At 45.9% G+C, this 17,498-nt stretch overlaps 1 protein-coding gene across 1 annotated transcript; it reads right to left on the bottom strand.

The window, feature by feature from the left end:
* Positions 1-1,813: 1,813 nt before the first annotated feature.
* Positions 1,814-16,744, bottom strand: LOC137523057 (chymotrypsin-C-like). Its single transcript, XM_068243251.1, has 8 exons — positions 16,671-16,744; positions 14,593-14,681; positions 13,572-13,672; positions 12,445-12,570; positions 11,157-11,293; positions 6,814-6,959; positions 5,158-5,310; positions 1,814-1,963 (listed from the first exon to the last, which is right to left on the bottom strand). The coding sequence occupies exons 1-8, from the start codon at positions 16,735-16,737 to the stop codon at positions 1,946-1,948; spliced, it is 837 nt and encodes a 278-aa protein (XP_068099352.1). The 5' UTR covers positions 16,738-16,744; the 3' UTR covers positions 1,814-1,945.
* Positions 16,745-17,498: the final 754 nt, after the last annotated feature.

Genomic DNA, 17,498 nt, shown 5'->3' with positions numbered 1-17,498 from the left:
CAAAGGTTCTTTGAAGTTGGCAGCAGCAAGCCACATGTCGGCTCCCTGCTGGGAAAAGGAGTCGGAGTGTCTGAGTTTCCTCACTCTAAATTGGTTCTGTCATGGTGTTTGTCACCTTATACCTGATGGATGGGCCATCAGCACAGCTTGAAGCCAGGGACTCTCTGGGCCCAGGCTCATTAGCATATCAAAAGAGCCATCCTGCAGTTAAGGTGATGCTATTCCTCTGCTAAGAAAGGACTGAGGACCTCCTACACAATAAATCCAGATTCTATCGATTTGAAGCGCAATCGACGCAGAGAATCGAGTGCGATCGCTTTTCTTCACGGGCGGTTACAGGACGCGCCTGCGGCCCCGCAACCGTCCGTGACAGTAGTTAAAGGTTATTATGCTGTTACTTATCTTATAGAGCAGAGAGGAAGTTCTGAGTTCATTTCCAGCTTTCACAGTGAAAGATGTTTAGCTTGACTTGGTATCAGGTTTCACACACAATTAGTAAAGAATGTTTACTCATTTAGTAGGTAAGAGGTACATAGCATCCCTTCTGCTGGGGACACCACATGTCTCAATGCTTTCTCCTTAGAGTGACTTCAAATGCAGCCATCCCTGGGAGCTGGTATCGTGTCTGGACAACTCATTCAGAGAAATGACAGGTACACTTCTCAATCACAGGAAAACCAGCAGCTGCATTCAATCAGCATGCGAGCCGCAAATACGAGGCGTTTCATTTTGACCTTTTCTACTTGTCTGTAACACGTAATTGAGTGTGAATCATTTTGTATCACTGCAGTTTTAAAGCAGAACGGAAGATGCAATCAGGGCCGGATGTTCCATAAGGCATTGTAGGCTTGTGCCTACAGGCGCCTGATGATGGAAAGGTGGCTCACTCTCCTCCCCCAGTGCCTCCCTCCTGCCTTGCCTATGCAGAGTCCTCTCCCAGCATTCCACTGACGTGATCTTCTCCATTGAGTCAGGCGCACCTCTAGATACTTAATACTGAGGTTCCTCTAGCTTCCTAATATATGGGGGCACCTCTAGCTACTTAATACTGAGGGTTCCTCTAGCTACCTAATACTAAGTGGCACATCTAGCTACTTAATACTGAGGTTCCTCTAGCTGCCTAATACTAAGGGGCACCTCTAGCTACTTAATACTGAGGGTCCCTCTAGCTATCTAATACTTGGGGACACCTTTAGCTACTTAATACTGAGGTTCCTCTAGCTACCTAATACTTGGGAGCACCTCTAGCTACCTAATACTGAGGTTCCTCTAGCTGCCTAATACTTGGGGGCACCTCTAGCTACCTAATACCTGGGGGTTCCTCTAGCTACCTAATACTAAGGGGCACCTCTAGCTACTTAATACTGAGGGTTCCTCTAGCTACCTAATATATGGGGGCACATCTAGCTACTTAATACTGAGGTTCCTCTAGCTGCCTAATACTAAGGGGCATCTCTAGTTACTTAATACTGAGGGTCCTTCTAGCTAACTAATACTAAGGGACACCTTTAGCTACTTATGATGAGCATGGGAAGTAAGAGAGAAGTGACAGCTGAGTCAGCCAGCAGCACACACTTGCGGTGCGGTTTGGCGGGACTTTGTAGGTTCATGGAGGGCGGAGTCTAGGGTATCAGGGCCTCTGTGCCTATAGGCTGCTGAGAGGTAAATCAGGACCTGGATACCAGTTATTATAATAATAATGGCTGATTGTGCTTCAAGTGATGTAAGCCTGACCGTGAGAGATCGATCAACCCAACAAACTTCTTTTTCTCATTTTTCACTGACAGTAAAAGAGAAGGATTCAGACACGTGATTACTGTTTGCTGATTTTTTTATTGCATTAATAAATTCCCTGACTTGCAGGCATGATCAATGACGTTGTAGCGTGTTGGCGTCTCGCCGCGGTCCAGTCATGATGGCGGAAAGTGGAAATCTCGAATGATCCTTAATTGGCGGCAATTTTCTGCAAGAGAAGACACAAGTCAGGAAGCTGTAGTCAAGACAAGCTGTACTGTTCAGCCAATGCAAAGCCCCAACCCTCCCCCAGGCTGACCAATCACAGGACAGGGATATACATGGTGAAGATGCTCGCTACGCAGAGGGCCAACGCCAGGGGTGCAAAGCCCCAACCCTCCCCCAGGCTGACCAATCACAGGACAGGGATATACATGGTAAAGATGCTCGCTACGCAGAGGGCCAATGCCAGGGGGCAAAGATTCAACCCTCCCCCAGGCTGACCAATCACAGGACCGGGATATACATGGTGGAGATGCTCGCTACGCAGAGGGCCAATGCCAGGGGGCAAAGATCTAACCCTCCCCCAGGCTGACCAATCACAGGACAGGGATATACATGGTAAAGATGCTCGCTACACAGAGGGTCAATGCCAGGGGGCAAAGCCCCAACCCTCCCCCAGGCTGACCAATCACAGGACAGGGATATACATGGTAAAGATGCTCGCTACGCAGAGGGCCAATGCCAGGGGGCAAAAATCCAACCCTCCCCCAGGCTGACCAATCACAGGACAGGGATATACATGGTAAAGATGCTCGCTACACAGAGGGTCAATGCCAGGGGGCAAAGCCCCAACCCTTCTCCAGGCTGACCAATCACAGGACAGGGATATACATGGTGGAGATGCTCGCTACGCAGAGGGCCAATGCCAGGGGTACAAAGCCCCAACCCTTCTCCAGGCTGACCAATCACAGGACAGGGATATACATGGTGGAGATGCTCGCTACGCAGAGGGCCAATGCCAGGGGTACAAAGCCCCAACCCTTCTCCAGGCTGACCAATCACAGGACAGGGATATACATGGTAAAGATGCTCGCTACACAGAGGGTCAATGCCAGGGGGCAAAGCCCCAACCCTCCCCCAGGCTGACCAATCACAGGACAGGGATATACATGGTAAAGATGCTCGCTACGCAGAGGGCCAATGCCAGGGGGCAAAAATCCAACCCTCCCCCAGGCTGACCAATCACAGGACAGGGATATACATGGTAAAGATGCTCGCTACACAGAGGGTCAATGCCAGGGGGCAAAGCCCCAACCCTCCCCCAGGCTGACCAATCACAGGACAGGGATATACATGGTAAAGATGCTCGCTACGCAGAGGGCCAATGCCAGGGGGCAAAGATTAAACCCTCCCTCAGGCTGACCAATCACAGGACCGGGATATACATGGTGGAGATGCTCGCTACGCAGAGGGCCAATGCCAGGGGGCAAAAATCCAACCCTCCCCCAGGCTGACCAATCACAGGACAGGGATATACATGGTAAAGATGCTCGCTACACAGAGGGCCAATGCCAGGGGTGCAAAGCCCCAACCCTCCCCCAGGCTGACCAATCACAGGACAGGGATATACATGGTAAAGATGCTCGCTACGCAGAGGGCCAATGCCAGGGGTGCAAAGTCCCAACCCTCCCCCAGGCTGACCAGTCACAGGACAGGGATATACATGGTGGAGATGCTCGCTACGCAGAGGGCCAATGCCAGGGGTACAAAGCCCCAACCCTTCTCCAGGCTGACCAATCACAGGACAGGGATATACATGGTAAAGATGCTCGCTACGCAGAGGGCCAACGTTGGGGGAAGGGGGGGAAGAAATGTTAATGCATCACCAAAAATGACCATACTGTACACAGAGAAATGTGTCTGGTGCTACTGAAAAGGACAATTACTGATGGAAAGCTCAGACAACCAGCTATCCTGGTAAATGTCCCTGTGCCCTAGTCAGTGATGTAATAATAGCCTTGCAATGCTCACAATATCGCATTAGCGGGGGGGGGGGGGGGGGCTCTGGCAGGGGCTAAAGAAGGGCCCAGCCCTGGGGTGTGAGGCTTCATACTGTACCTCGTTCCCGGGGCGGACATTTCTGCTTCATTTCCTCTACAGTGTAGCCACCGTGCAGCCACCTAGCGGCTCATGATGGCATGACATGCAGTGCTGCCAGCCGCCAGGTGATTGGCTGTATAGCAGCTACACTGAGGAGGAACTGAGAGGAAGTGAAGAGAACCTGTCTACTCTTGGAACTCTGCAAACTCTGCGGGGGGGGGGGTGACTTGTGGGAAGGAGAAGGCTGCACATGTAGGTGGGGGTGACCTGACAAATTTTGTTGACGGGCAGGATGGTTAAATATAATTTTACCATCCCTTAAAGTACCCATATATCTTGCGATCCGTTGTCCACCGATACACTGCAGGCTGATTCTGGATCCATTTCAGTACAAAATCTTTTGGGGGTCAGCCTTTTGATGCCACCACACCGCCTCGCTGCCCCTGCCCGCTGTCACCCCTAATGTTTTATGTTGCCCCCCCAGTAGTAGTTATACGTTACCTTTATGCCACCACCGAGTCTCTTCACCGTTCTTCTACTTTTGCGCCCCCATGTGGTTGCCGGCGAAATAGCACGTGGGTCGCATACGTGATGTCACACACGCGCCCCACGTGTCATATGCCGGTAGTCACGCGGGGACAGACTACTGAAATCATTCGTGGATGGCGGACGGGTAAATTATAACTGCATGGGCACCAGGTGGGACATAAAACATTAGGGAGGGAGGACAGCACTGGGGGTTCCGACACATTCATCACTTGTCCTGTTACCACCGCGCACCCCATTGAGCATGTTGGCCCAAGATTTTCCAGCATGTCTGATTGACGAAGCAGGTGGTTTCGGCGCAAGGAGCTCACCACTAAGCGCTGAAACCAGGCAGCCCACAGCAGCAATGTTATGCTGTGCGGGGCGCGTAACAGTAATTTGGGGCTTTGGCAGCTGCCGGACCCCTAATTACATCTTCCTCCGAGTAGTCGCAACTCAGAGGTGGGCGCTGAGGGTGGAACTGCACGAAGAGAGTTCAGGTGTCTGATCATAGCAGGAAAAAGGAGTTAATATACCACGAAGTTCTGGTGTTCTAATGGAGATAGCCTGAAGGGAACCGACTAAAAAAGCGGTACCCAGGGTGTGAGGGGTCGCCAGCAATCCTCAGTGCTCTGAAGCATTGATAGGGTGGTTGATCGGCCGCCAAGTTGAGTGACGTGTGGCCATCTTTAGTATCCAGATCAGTCATCTTGTTTAGACATTTAGTAATCCCATTTAGACGTGCACCGTGCCCTGCTTGGTGAGCCTTTCCTTTTCCTTATCCTGAGAACTCACCTGGCTGATCCAGTCGATGTAGCCGGAAACTCTGGTGAAGACGGTGGGCTTCTTCTCGTAGTTGCAGCTGAGTCCAGAGCCGAAGCTGACGATACCGTGCACTTCAGAGGCTCCGCTGGCATTCTGGCAGTTCAGAGGACCTCCGGAGTCACCCTGCGGAATGACATGAGGAGGTCAGAAGGTACAGTGCAGTAGTTTTATAGGTTACAATATTACCAACCAGGTTGTGAGAACATCTCCATTACTCTAACATTCAAGGAAAAGGAATAGAAATAAATTACCTACTGGTTAAAGACACCCAGAAAAATGGCCCCTAGGCTGGACAGCAACATTCTGGTACCTCATGATGTACCAAAAGACAGTTGGAGTACATCTTCCCCTTCTAAACCCCACCCCTTCAGCGTGGCTGGACAGAGTACTAGTTAACGGCTCTGACACAGGAGACCAGGGTACGAATATGGGCTCTTCCTGTTTGGTGAGCAAGTACCTATTCAGTGAGTAGACTTTGGGCAAGACTCCCTAACACTGCTACTGAGTGCTGAGTGTGCCCCTAGTGGCTGCAGCTCCTCTAGCAGAAAAGCGCAATATAAATGTTTTGTGTTGTGCTCTCAAGTAAACCTGATACACTTGATTTTTTTCTTTGTCATAAACTGTTTACCTAAATAATGTATTTCTTCTTCTTCTTAAAGAGAAACCGCAACCAAGAATTGAACTTCATCCCAATCAGTAGCTGATACCCCCTTTCCATGAGAAATCTATTCCTTTTCTCAAATGGATCATCAGGGGGCTCTGTATGGCTAATATTGTGGTGAAACCCCTCCCACAGTGTGATGTCAGGACCATGGTTCTGACATCACACTGTGGGAGCCTTGTTGCACTGTGGGAAATAACAGTTGTTTCCAACTGCCAAAAAAGCAAGCAACATCTCCTTCCACGGACATCACCTGCCAGCAGTAAAAATGTCACCATGTGATAAATGTCAGAATGTAAATCAGGGAGAGGAAAGATTGTACAATGGGCACTGACTAAATCATTTATACATAATTATTGTAAAAATTAAGCACTTTTTTTTATTACATTATTTTCAGTGGAGTTGAACCTTTGGCAGATGATTACAAAAAGTTAGCTACTAACCTATAAAGAGACTAACCTATAAAGAGACTTGAGACCACCACCATTTCCTGGGACTCTGAAAGTTTGTAGCTGCGTTTCTCTTCATGCACGAGAGTAGCCATGCTGCTCTTTCGTGAGTATGGCGGCACCTGAGCAGTAGCTGCTTGTGGATAAGCAGTATGGCTGAGCTTGAACATGGCAGGGAGCGCAGCCATGAGAACATATCCGACAAGCTTGTGTTGGCTATGTTCATAGGGTCCGTGTATGGCAACAGTGAGGGTGAGGAGGACACGGAAAGCATCTGGACTATCCTCAGGCTTCCATCTTCATAGGTAAGTAGCTAACTTTTTTTCATCTGCCGCGTGTTCACTTTTAATGTTTCTCATTAAAATACCAGTTATTACTTACTTTACCAACCACTGAAACTCTCTGTTAAATCTTGGGTGAAGAGATATACAGCAAATCCACACACACACACACAAGCATAATGTGAAAACATAATAACCATTCTTTTAAAGTCATAATACAAAATCTATATCTTACATTGCATCCAGAAACAATTCCATCCCCACCAGCGCAAACCATGTTAGTGGTGACCTGGGAGCTCCACCAGTCGGAGCGTGAGCAGGTGTCATGGTCCACCACTGGCAGGAGAGCCTGCTGCAGAGCATCAGCAATGGGTCCATTAGCTGAAACACAGAGAATAGATGGGTCATTGGCCAAACACTATAATGGCAAGAAGACCACCTTTAGCCCTCGTGTGGCCACTCAAAATTTAGGATATCTGGGGAAACTGTAGCGAGAAGAATACAAATAAAATCATTGGATATTCATTAAGAAAGTGTTGGAGGCAGAGGATCAGCATAACAGCCAAACAAATAGCATTTTAAATGATAAAAAAGATAACAGCCTCCATGCTCTACTCATGATTCCTTTGAAGTGGAGCTCTGGGAGCTTTATAAGCAAATCATGGCAATGGTAGAAAAACAAATACAGTACGTGCCTGCTTAGGAAGGCCAGGATGTCCTCCTCTCCTTTCCCTTCAGTGCCACTGTGACAGTAGTTAAGATGTTTCAGTTTTGAACTTCATGTTCCATCCCTTCCTGATCCCCATCTTCTTACTATATGGTTCCTTTAGAGTCAAACTTCAGGCTATGGAGGCTAATCATGGCAATTGCGAAAAAACACATCTCTGCATCCTTAGGAAGGCCAAGAGGTCCTTCTCTCAATGTGATTATGACAGTGTTTAAAGGGAACCTGAACTGAGTCAAAATATTTAAAATAAACACATGATGTGCCTGTAAATGAATATAACATACTTACCTTGCCATCAGTTCCTCTCAGAAGCTTACCCTTTTCTTCTTAAAACGATCCCTTCCAGTTCTGACAACATTTTGTCAGAACTGAAATATAATCAGTTGTTGTCAGTTATATATATTTATAACTGAGAGGACAACTGATGATCAGGGTAATGTCCATGTTTCCCTATGGCCCAAGTGGTCAATATTAAAGTTTAACAGTGTGCTGACCAGGAAGCTGTTATGGGGTAATTGTCATTTTCAAAATGGAGGATGGAGAATTCTCTTGATCAAAGTGGACAAACAGGGCGCAGGAGAGGAGAGAGACATTGATGAGTAGACTACACAGGAGGTAAGTATGATGTGTGTATGTTTGTTTTGACTTTTAATTTTCAGTTCAGGTTTTCTTTAAGATGTTCAGCCTCAACTTTTACAATGGTTCAAATCTCCTCAGAGCTAGCAATCAAAACAATGCTTCCTTCTCTCTGTAGAAAGCCACATAGATTCCTCCTGCAGACACCCAGTGATCTACTATCAACTGTGGTGACCATCACCCAATACGATTGAGGCAGTATTTAATATCCAGGAGTGCAATCTAAATTAATTTATTCAAAAAGTATCAAAGAAAGCATAAAACCAGAAATATATCATATCATGGGTCCTGTGCCGTCATCATGGGTCCAGCAATGGCAAAGAGACGAAACCGGTCGGAGAAACTAGAGAGTCTGCACCTTAAAGTTGTACTTATCTGTTATTAGCATTGGAGGTGCTTAAAGGCGATTTTAATTTGATCGTGTCCCTGTTGCTCATGACTCACGATGTAAGTTTCTGGTTTTATGCTTTCCATGATACTTGTTGAATAAATTCCTTTTGATTACACTTCTGCATACTAATTAGTGCCTCAATCGTATTTGGTGACGGTTACCACTGTTGAGGTTTGATCTCTCGGTGTCTGCAGGAGGAATCTATGGGGCATTCTACAGAGGGAAGGAAGCATTATTTTGATTCGTAGTGCTGAGGAGATTTGTACTGATACTTTTTACGTCTCAACCTTTCCAATGGCTGCCATGTGCTTCCCCTTCCCGTAATCAGCAAGTTGAGAGGAGGTGCTTTTGACATGGCCCTTGACTACTCATTTTCCCACTGATAGGAAACAGTGGGTAAGACAGATATCTGAGAATGGAGACACTTGTCAGACGCCACACAGTCCTATAATGGAAGAAACCTTTTTTTTAAGTGTTTTTAGATACTCAGAACAATTTTATGGATTTGATAAAAGCTAAGTTGTAAGGGCGCTGTGTTAGGACCCCCTGGTTTCCACTTAGAGAATTTTCCCATCTCTTGTTTGATGTAATTATTTCCATATTTGTGTCCTGCTGAATGTCATCAAAGGATACAATAGTTCTAAATAGAATCTGAAATGGGCACTGTGTGTGTGGGGAGGTGCGCATAGGCTTACCGCACCTTCCGTGGCCCAGCATCTCCTTCCATTCATCCATAACCGGCCTCGTTCTAAAGCCCTGGTTGGCGGGGTCGGCGCACTAGGTCCGTGGGAAGATTGTAACGATTGTGGAATTCTCTCCGTGGTCAGCGCACAGGACGTGCGCTGACACTGCGGAAATCCTCCACAAGCGTATAATTTGAGGGAACCCAGCAAAAGGTGCAACGCACCTGTAGAGGGAAATTCCTGTCGGCAGATGGAGCTGTGGAGTGCAGAGGAACAGATCCTCTGCCCTGCCACAGACGCCAGATAGGAATTGTACGAAGGGAAGAAACGCAGTGCAAGATAGCCCTTAAAGAGAGAGTAAAGCGACAGAGGGTATGCGTGTTCACCAAACTAGTCGCCACCCAGCGACGACGAACACACAACCATGAAGAGCAAGCGAGAAGGCAATCGCAGGAGATGGCGATTGCTAACAGCGACACAAGACCGAATAAGCACAGAGGAGGAATGTATGTGTGTGCACCAATCTAGTCACCAACCTGCGACGGTGAACACACAACAGAGGAAACCAAGTGAGAACGCAATCGCAAGAGAAGCGATTGCGATTGAGAATGAGCACAGGGACAGAATGTATGTATGTGCACCAATCTAGTCGCCAAGCCGCGACGGTGAACACACAACAGCAGATATGAAGTAGGAACGCAATCGCGAGAGAGGCGATTGCCAGAGGTGACACAAGGCTAAAGCAAGACAGGGCACGAGAGTAGCAAAGGCACAGCAAATCATACAATGAGAAGATAAGGAAAATAACAAATGCTAGCTAAACGCGAACACCGCACTCATTCGCAACAGCAAACGCGTTTACAGCGCGGTCTCCGCGTGTTAAGCACAACAGAGACAAGCACGCCTAACTAACCACCGACAGACAAACACGACACAGAGGACGCGAGCGCTTGCTTAACGGTTATCTCGCCGAGCCTCCAGCAAGCGTTCGTATCAGACAAGACAGATACACGAAAACAGGAATAAGTGAGAGTTACGATCCACCGCTCTTCCGCCAGAGCGAGTGCGATCTAAATAAGGAAATGGAGTTAGCAGGATCCACTGCTCTTTCCGCCAGAGCTAGTGTGATCCAAGTATAGCAAGAGAGTTTAGCAGGGTCCACTGCTCTTTCTGCCAGAGCGAGTGTGGTCCAAGTATAGAAACAGAGCGAGCTGGATCCACTGCTCTTTCCGCCAGAGCAAGTGCGATCCAAGTACAGCAAGAGAGTAGTAGATCAGGAGGATCCACCGCCGCTACCACTAGAGTCTAGTGCGATCCAAGCACGACAGACAGACAGAACAGGCAATACAAATAATACAATCCTGACTGCTCTAGCAAGGATGCCTAGTGCAGTCCCAAGAATTACTCTAAACTAATCTTTAAACAATAAGCATGGCTGACACTCCAGGAGTGTTTCACAGGACAAACCCTTATGACCAGCAAAGTACTGTGGAATCACATGGTATATATAGAGCAAGCCTACAAAGGATGTGGCTAAGCAATTTGCATGACAAACGTATGCAAATTCCTCAGCAGCAGCAGGCTGCAAAACTGACAAAAGGTCTCTTCTCCAGAGACCTGCAGAATGCAGCCCAGAACAATAATCAAAAGGCTGCCTGCCTGCGCAGGCAGCTGAGCGGATCATCACAAAGATGTAGCAGTTCTGGCTACATCTTCCCGCACTCCCGTGGGAGCCTTAGAATGAGGCCGGTAATGGATAAACGGAAGGAGACACCGGGCCACGGGAGCGGTAAGCCTATGCACACCTCGCCCCCCCCCCCCCCCCCCACACACACACACACACAGCATCCATATCTGATTCTATTTAGGACTAAGGTATCCTTTAACATTGTGCATCCTATTTGATCATGCGTCTTACCCACGGAATAATGTGAACTTTAATGTGAATTATTACTACTACTACTCCAGTTCAAGATCTGGCATTGTGTTTTTTACTTCTCATCGCCTGTGTTGTTTTCCATACTCCTGTTACCATTACCTGTAACCTAATGTACTGTCCAGTGTGGCGTAATATGTTGGCGCTATACAAATCCAATAAATAAATAATACCATTGCTATAACGCATGATAAAGTTATCTTACTGTACAGGCGGCCCCATCCGGTCACATAGCAGGGGAAGTCATTGGCCAGGACGGAACCTTCACTGGGCAGGCAGGCGGGCTGGATCTGGTCACTAAGTGGAGCGGGCTCGGCCAGCTTGATCAGAGCAATGTCATTACTGGAACACAGATATATATAAACTATAATATATACATTATTCTTGTCTCCACATTGTACATCATTTCTGTCTCTAACGTTTGTAAAAATAATGGAAATGCATTTGCTGCTGTGCTCTGCTTTCCCGCACCCCTTAGATTGTAAGCCTGATGGGACAGGTCCTCTTTCCTCCTACTGTATCCTGTGTTCTCTTACTCCCTAGATTTTAAGCATGGTGGAACAGGTCCTCTTCCTCTCCTTCTGTGTTCTGTGTTCCCCACCTCTTAGATTGTAAGCCTAATGGGACAGGTCATCTTCCTATCCTTCTGTGTCCTGTGTTCCCTAACATTTTATGCGTAAAGCCCAATAAAGCTGACCTTCTTCCCCTCCTTCTGTTTCCTGTGTTCCCTCACCTCTTAGATTGTAAGCCTGATGGGCCAGAGACTTCTTCCTCTCCTTCTGTATCCTGTGTTCCCTCACCTGTTAAATTGTAACCTGGTGGGACAGGTCCTCTTCATCTCCTTCTGTGCCCTGTGTTCCTTAACCTCTTAGACTGTCAGCCTGATAAGGGCAGGTCCTCTTTCTGTTCTTACTATAGTCTATATTCCTCCACCCCCTAGATTGTAAGATGGATAAAGCAAGTCCTCTTCCTTCATATATCTATCTACACTACATTTCACAAACACCTCTCTGCCATCTCGATCACAAATTCAAAATGAGCTTTATTAGCAAGACCAACTTACAACTTGGTATTGAGGCAGAACGTTTTGAATTAGTACTATACCACTTCTTGCCTAAGTTTATAATATTTTATACTATATTTTTAACATAACTTTTTGTTTGCACAGTTCTGGGTTATTTAGTTATTATCTAGTTATTATTTTCTGGTTTCACAGTTTAACTATTTCTAGTTTGCACATTAGTGTCCATTTCTGCTCACTCTCACGATCTATCTTTTTTTCTTAAGAGTCCACAAACTCTTCATCTTGTTTTCTGACCACCGACAGTCCAGTGAGGGTTTATCAGTAGTTGGGGGTATTTTTATTTTAGAGATCCTGAAGTTCTTCTTTAACATCAGAAACATAAAGCAAAATCTCAACCATGTAGAAGAATGTATGAAAACATTTTTAAAGCCAACCTTGCCAAACTCGTACTCTGCCCTTTTATGCTTACCGAATGAAGAAAGAGTTCCATTTCTCATGAACAATGATCTTCTCAGTGCCGATAGCAACAGAGCCGGGCTCATCAGCTGTCGCCAGACTGTGTTTACCCAAATACACTCTGTAAACTCTTCCAGAGCTAGGAAAATAACAGATGAAAAGGGATGAATAGTTAAGTGGTGAATATGTTTATTGGTGCTACAGAACCTAATATCTGATTATGGCTCTTACGCAAAACAACTCAAGACTTAGCGTGATTCTGACCCTACACCCTATTAGCTGTCGTGACTTTGACACTACACATCTTAAGACTTACCATGTTTTTGAGCCTAGACAACCTAACCTACCATGATTTTGACCTTACACAACCAAAGACTTACCATTATTCTGACCATACACCTAATTACCTATTAGTTCTCGTGACTCTGACCGTAAACATCCTAAGTCTTACCATGCTTTTGAACATAGACAACCTAATCTAGCATGAATATGACCTTACACAACCCAATAATTACCATGACTCTACACAAGCCAGTGCCATAACTATGAACCAACACAACCTATTACCTACTGTGGTTCTGATTCAACAGAGCTCAATACACACCATGACTTTGAACATACACATCATGTTACCTATCAAAACTCTGACACTACACAGCCTAAGACTTAACCATGGCTCTGAACCTACAGAACTTATTATCAATCGTGACTCTGACCCTACACAACCTAAGACTTACTGACCCCTATTCAAGTATCTTTTCTCCTCAAAAATAAGTGTTTATTTCTTCTTCATCAACTTTTAGTGTGGTTTCATTTGCTGGGTGCTAAACATTTTCTTTTTTTCTTGCTGCTGCCCACTCCTCAATCGCGCTCCCATGGCCGGGAGCATTTTGCGCATGTGCAGTTTAAGCCTTTGTGAACTGCGCAAGCGTAGAACCCTCCTGGACACCGGAGCATGATTGATGGGGCGTGTGGCCCTGGCTGTGACCAATCGCGACCAGCAGATCTTTCGGAGTGGGCAGCGGCACCTTGGAGGGGATCGGAATTACAGCAAGGGACCTGATAGATATCCAGGGACTGGAAGAAGCCTGAGGTAAGTAAACCTGAACTCCCCTCTTTTTCAGGGCCTAGTGTGCACACCTGATGCAGTGAGCGGCGGTCAGGACCCATTGGTCAGAGATCAGGGTGCCTCCGCAGGTGTGTCCCCAGTTCCCACTGGCTGCCTGGTACTGCAGAGAGATCTGTTGGAAAGCAAAGAAATTCAGTATTAGTGTAGGTCAGTTTCCCATCCTTTATCAGATGAGAGCACCAGTTCTTTTAGGCTTGTTTGTTGGTTTCTCCTACAGCTGTACAAGTAAAAAGTACTGTAAATAAAAGAAAGTAGTGCACCTGGCTACTACAAACACACTGGGAAGGATCTGGAAAAGGATAATTGCTTTGTTATGTCTTTAGTAGTGTTGATCTATAGCTGAAATGCTGGTCACAAAGAGTTGATTTATCTAAGCAGCAGAGGGAGAATTTGGGTGGAGTCGCTGGACACAGAAGAGGATTGCTGCATATGGACAAGGAGGCCGAAGGTTGAGTAATTAAGCTGCAAATGGGTACAAACACATGGAACAAGGAAGCTGCCACCAAAACAAAGAAGTGACCAGGGACTGCTGTACATGTACACGTGGAAAAAGGGACTACACATGGAATGTGCGTAGGGCTGCTCCATATGGAAGGGTACAAACAAAAATTTGGCCTAGGGTAAAAAACAAAAACATAAATCAGGCCTAGGGGGCTGCTGTACATGGATGCTACAATTGGAAGTCAGGGCTGTACATGGGTTGGTAGGAAGGTTGCTGCACATGCAAGCTATGGTTGCTATATAGAGAACCGGGGCCTGCACAGGGAAGGGAGGTGGGGCACAAAAACATTGACCCATGTGGGAAAACTGTATAAACCTTACGGGAATGGTAAAATCCTTGACAATGAGGGCCCAGGCTGTCTGGGGAGCTTGCTTTTGTAATCACCTTTGTTAGCCAATCAAAGGAACCATTTAACTCCACGGTTTCCTGCTTTTGCCCGTAGCCAGCCCAATGCCACATTCTACTGATATTCCTAGAGAAGACAGCTAGGTGTAGATTTGTAGCATCCCTTCAAGAATTGCTAAGCATACCTGCCAAGGCCAGCTGTGTGGTACCACGTCTTCTCCATTAACCACCCTGCTGAGTTTGGGTGGAATAGATGAAACGCCGCAGGAATAGGCTGCAAAAAATAACCGGTTAAACATCATGATTAATAACTACTCATCATAAACTATCATGAGGTAATTCACTTATGTTCTTCTTAAGAAGAAGGGGTGGGTGACAGTGGTTGTCCTGCCTAGGGCTCCAAAATAGTCAGAAACAACCCTAGCAAACAAGATCACACTACCTACTGATCTCTTGAGATTTCCTTTCTCTTCCTGTAGTGTCAGAGGCAACAGGAAGTCATGGTAGTGTCCTCAGTAGTGAACAACGTGGTTGCAGAAAAGAAGGTTATCTAATTCCAGCCCTCTGGAGCTGTGATTCTCATACATTTTCAGCATATTGCTAAATAGCCGATGACAATGGATGAGGTAAGGTGTGATTTGTCGAGTTAAATGGTTCTGTACATTTCATAGGCTAGGCATGTATAGATCTCTTAAGGAGACTCCGTAACAAAAATTGCATCCTGTTTTTTATCATCCTACAAGTTCCTAAAGCTATTCTAATGTGTTCTGGCTTACTGCAGCACTTTCTACTATAACAGTCTCTGTAATAAATCAATGTATCTTTCCCCTGTCAGACTTGTCGGCCTGTGTCTGGAAGGCTGCCAAGTTCTTCAGTGTTGTGGTTCTGCTATGAACTCCCCCCTCCAGGCCCCTCTATGCACACTGCCTGTGTATTATTTAGATTAGGGCAGCTTCTCTCTTCTCTCTTATCTTTTACAAGCTGGATAAATCGTCCTCTGAGCTGGCTGGGCTTTCACATACTGAGGAATTACAGACAAGGGCAAAGCTGTTTGCAGGAAGAAAAGAGCAGCCTGAAACTTCAGTGCATGAGAGCAGAAGGGGGAAAGAAACACACAAATGATCTCTTGAGATTCAAAAGGAAGGGTGTATACAGCCTGCTTGTGTATGGATGTATTTTCTATGTGTGGACATACTGTACATCAACCTACTTCCTGTTTTGGTGGCCATTTTGTTTGTTTATAAACAAACTTTTTAAAAATGTTTTTAACCACTTTTAATGCGGCGGGGAGCGGCGAAATTGTGACAGAGGGTAATAGGAGATGTCCCCTAACGCACTGGTATGTTTACTTTTGTGCGATTTTAACAATACAGATTCTCTTTAACAACTGAAGCTGGACAACCCTATCATTAAGTGTTTGTTTGATTCTTCTTCTTCTTATTATTATTCTTAATTTAAAATTCCTTGAGGGGAACACTTGTTCAGCTAACTTGCTGCTAATCCCTCAGCTCCATCACATGGGGATGGGCCACTAACAGTCCTCAGGGAAGATTGCAGCCTTTAACTCAAGAAGGGATGACACTTGGGGTGTATGCTCTACAGTCAGGAAAGGCAGATGGATTGCTTTGTAATGCGCTTACCAAGAATCTTAATTCTGTAGCATTTCTGTCTCTATTTATACTCACGTCACTTTTTAGAAAGTGATGTAATTCCCAGGTTTTCAAATGAAGAAATCCTGGGTATTTTCCACACCAGTAGTGCACGGTGACCACCGATACTAGTGGTGTCTTACGGAGACACTGTTCTAAATCACTACTTTGTCCATAAACCCCTCTACTGTTTTAGAATGTACTGTCGTCAACATTTAATACAGTTCTAATTGTCTTCATTCTGAGGGGTGGTAAATATAGGACCTGACCTGCAGCTGCCATCATGCTACAGGATAAAGTCTTATAGCCTTGGGTCATTTACTGATATTTACTCTACTATTTGGTATTACCCCTGATTTTTGACCTTGCCCACTGTGTTGTGCTCAAAGGTAGTGCTGGTCTTCTAGGATCCAGTAACACGTCTAGCTGGTCTTCTCAGATGCAGTAACACTATAGATGCTAATTAAGGAGCTGCTACGTGGATAAAAAGAAGCTCTGCCATTGCTACACATAACTAGGAGAACCTCTGTGCCCCCCAAAGATGGGCTTCCATCCCAACAACCACTAGGAATTCAGAAGCTGCAATCAATTTTCGAAGTAAGAGGAAAACTCACCGTATCCCAGGCAAATGGCGAGGACCACAAACTTGAACATTGTGAAGGATAGAATAACTTGGAGCATCAAACCACTTATATACTTTACCAAACTGTTGTCCGTTGCCAACATCCTTCAGGAAAGATAGCAGAGACCAATGAGAAAGGTCCACCTTTCTGTTGGGAGGACACTGGCTGTAAGACGCTCTTTCTAAGCCAGGCTCATTATTCAAAGCAGAGATAAGATTCTGTGCTTGGCAAAAAAACTAATAAGCCAATTAATCTCATGAACCAGGTGGGTGAGCTCTGAGATGTTCACAAGACAAGGACCACGTGACTTGTCTATGCAAGTGTTACAGCAGAACAAATAACTTCAGCATAGTTTATTTTTATGTTGTAGGGTTCTTTTCTCTGGAATAGTTCTGCATATTTTGGGGGACCAGGCAAGGTGCTGGTGACTAATGGTTCCACTTGCTGGGATTTTATCCTTCTAGACTACCAACAGAACTTCAAAGATTGAGACCATCTCTGGACCATTTTGCAGGCCCTTGGTACCTCCATTCTTGGAGTGGCACTACTGCACTAACTTCCATCACTAAAGGGGTCCTAAGACCCTCTTAATGATATATCTATGTTTCTCATTACAGGGACACTTTGATCATACAGACCAAAACACCCCTTTTGATGTTATCCATCCAGTCAGTGAGGTAGCTAATTTATAGTGGAGTGATAATTTGGAAGTTTTGTTTTCCTCTGAAGGCCAACCCTATAGGATTTGGACTGTATAAAGATACCCAATCCTGAGTCATGGCTTTCCCCAGGAGGTAATAATCATTCTGATTATCGTAG

Source organism: Hyperolius riggenbachi, chromosome 6 (assembly GCF_040937935.1).
Source record: "Hyperolius riggenbachi isolate aHypRig1 chromosome 6, aHypRig1.pri, whole genome shotgun sequence".
NCBI lineage: Eukaryota > Metazoa > Chordata > Amphibia > Anura > Hyperoliidae > Hyperolius > Hyperolius riggenbachi.
Note: the sequence above shows the minus strand (reverse complement) of the source record. Positions and strands in the feature narration are given on the sequence as shown.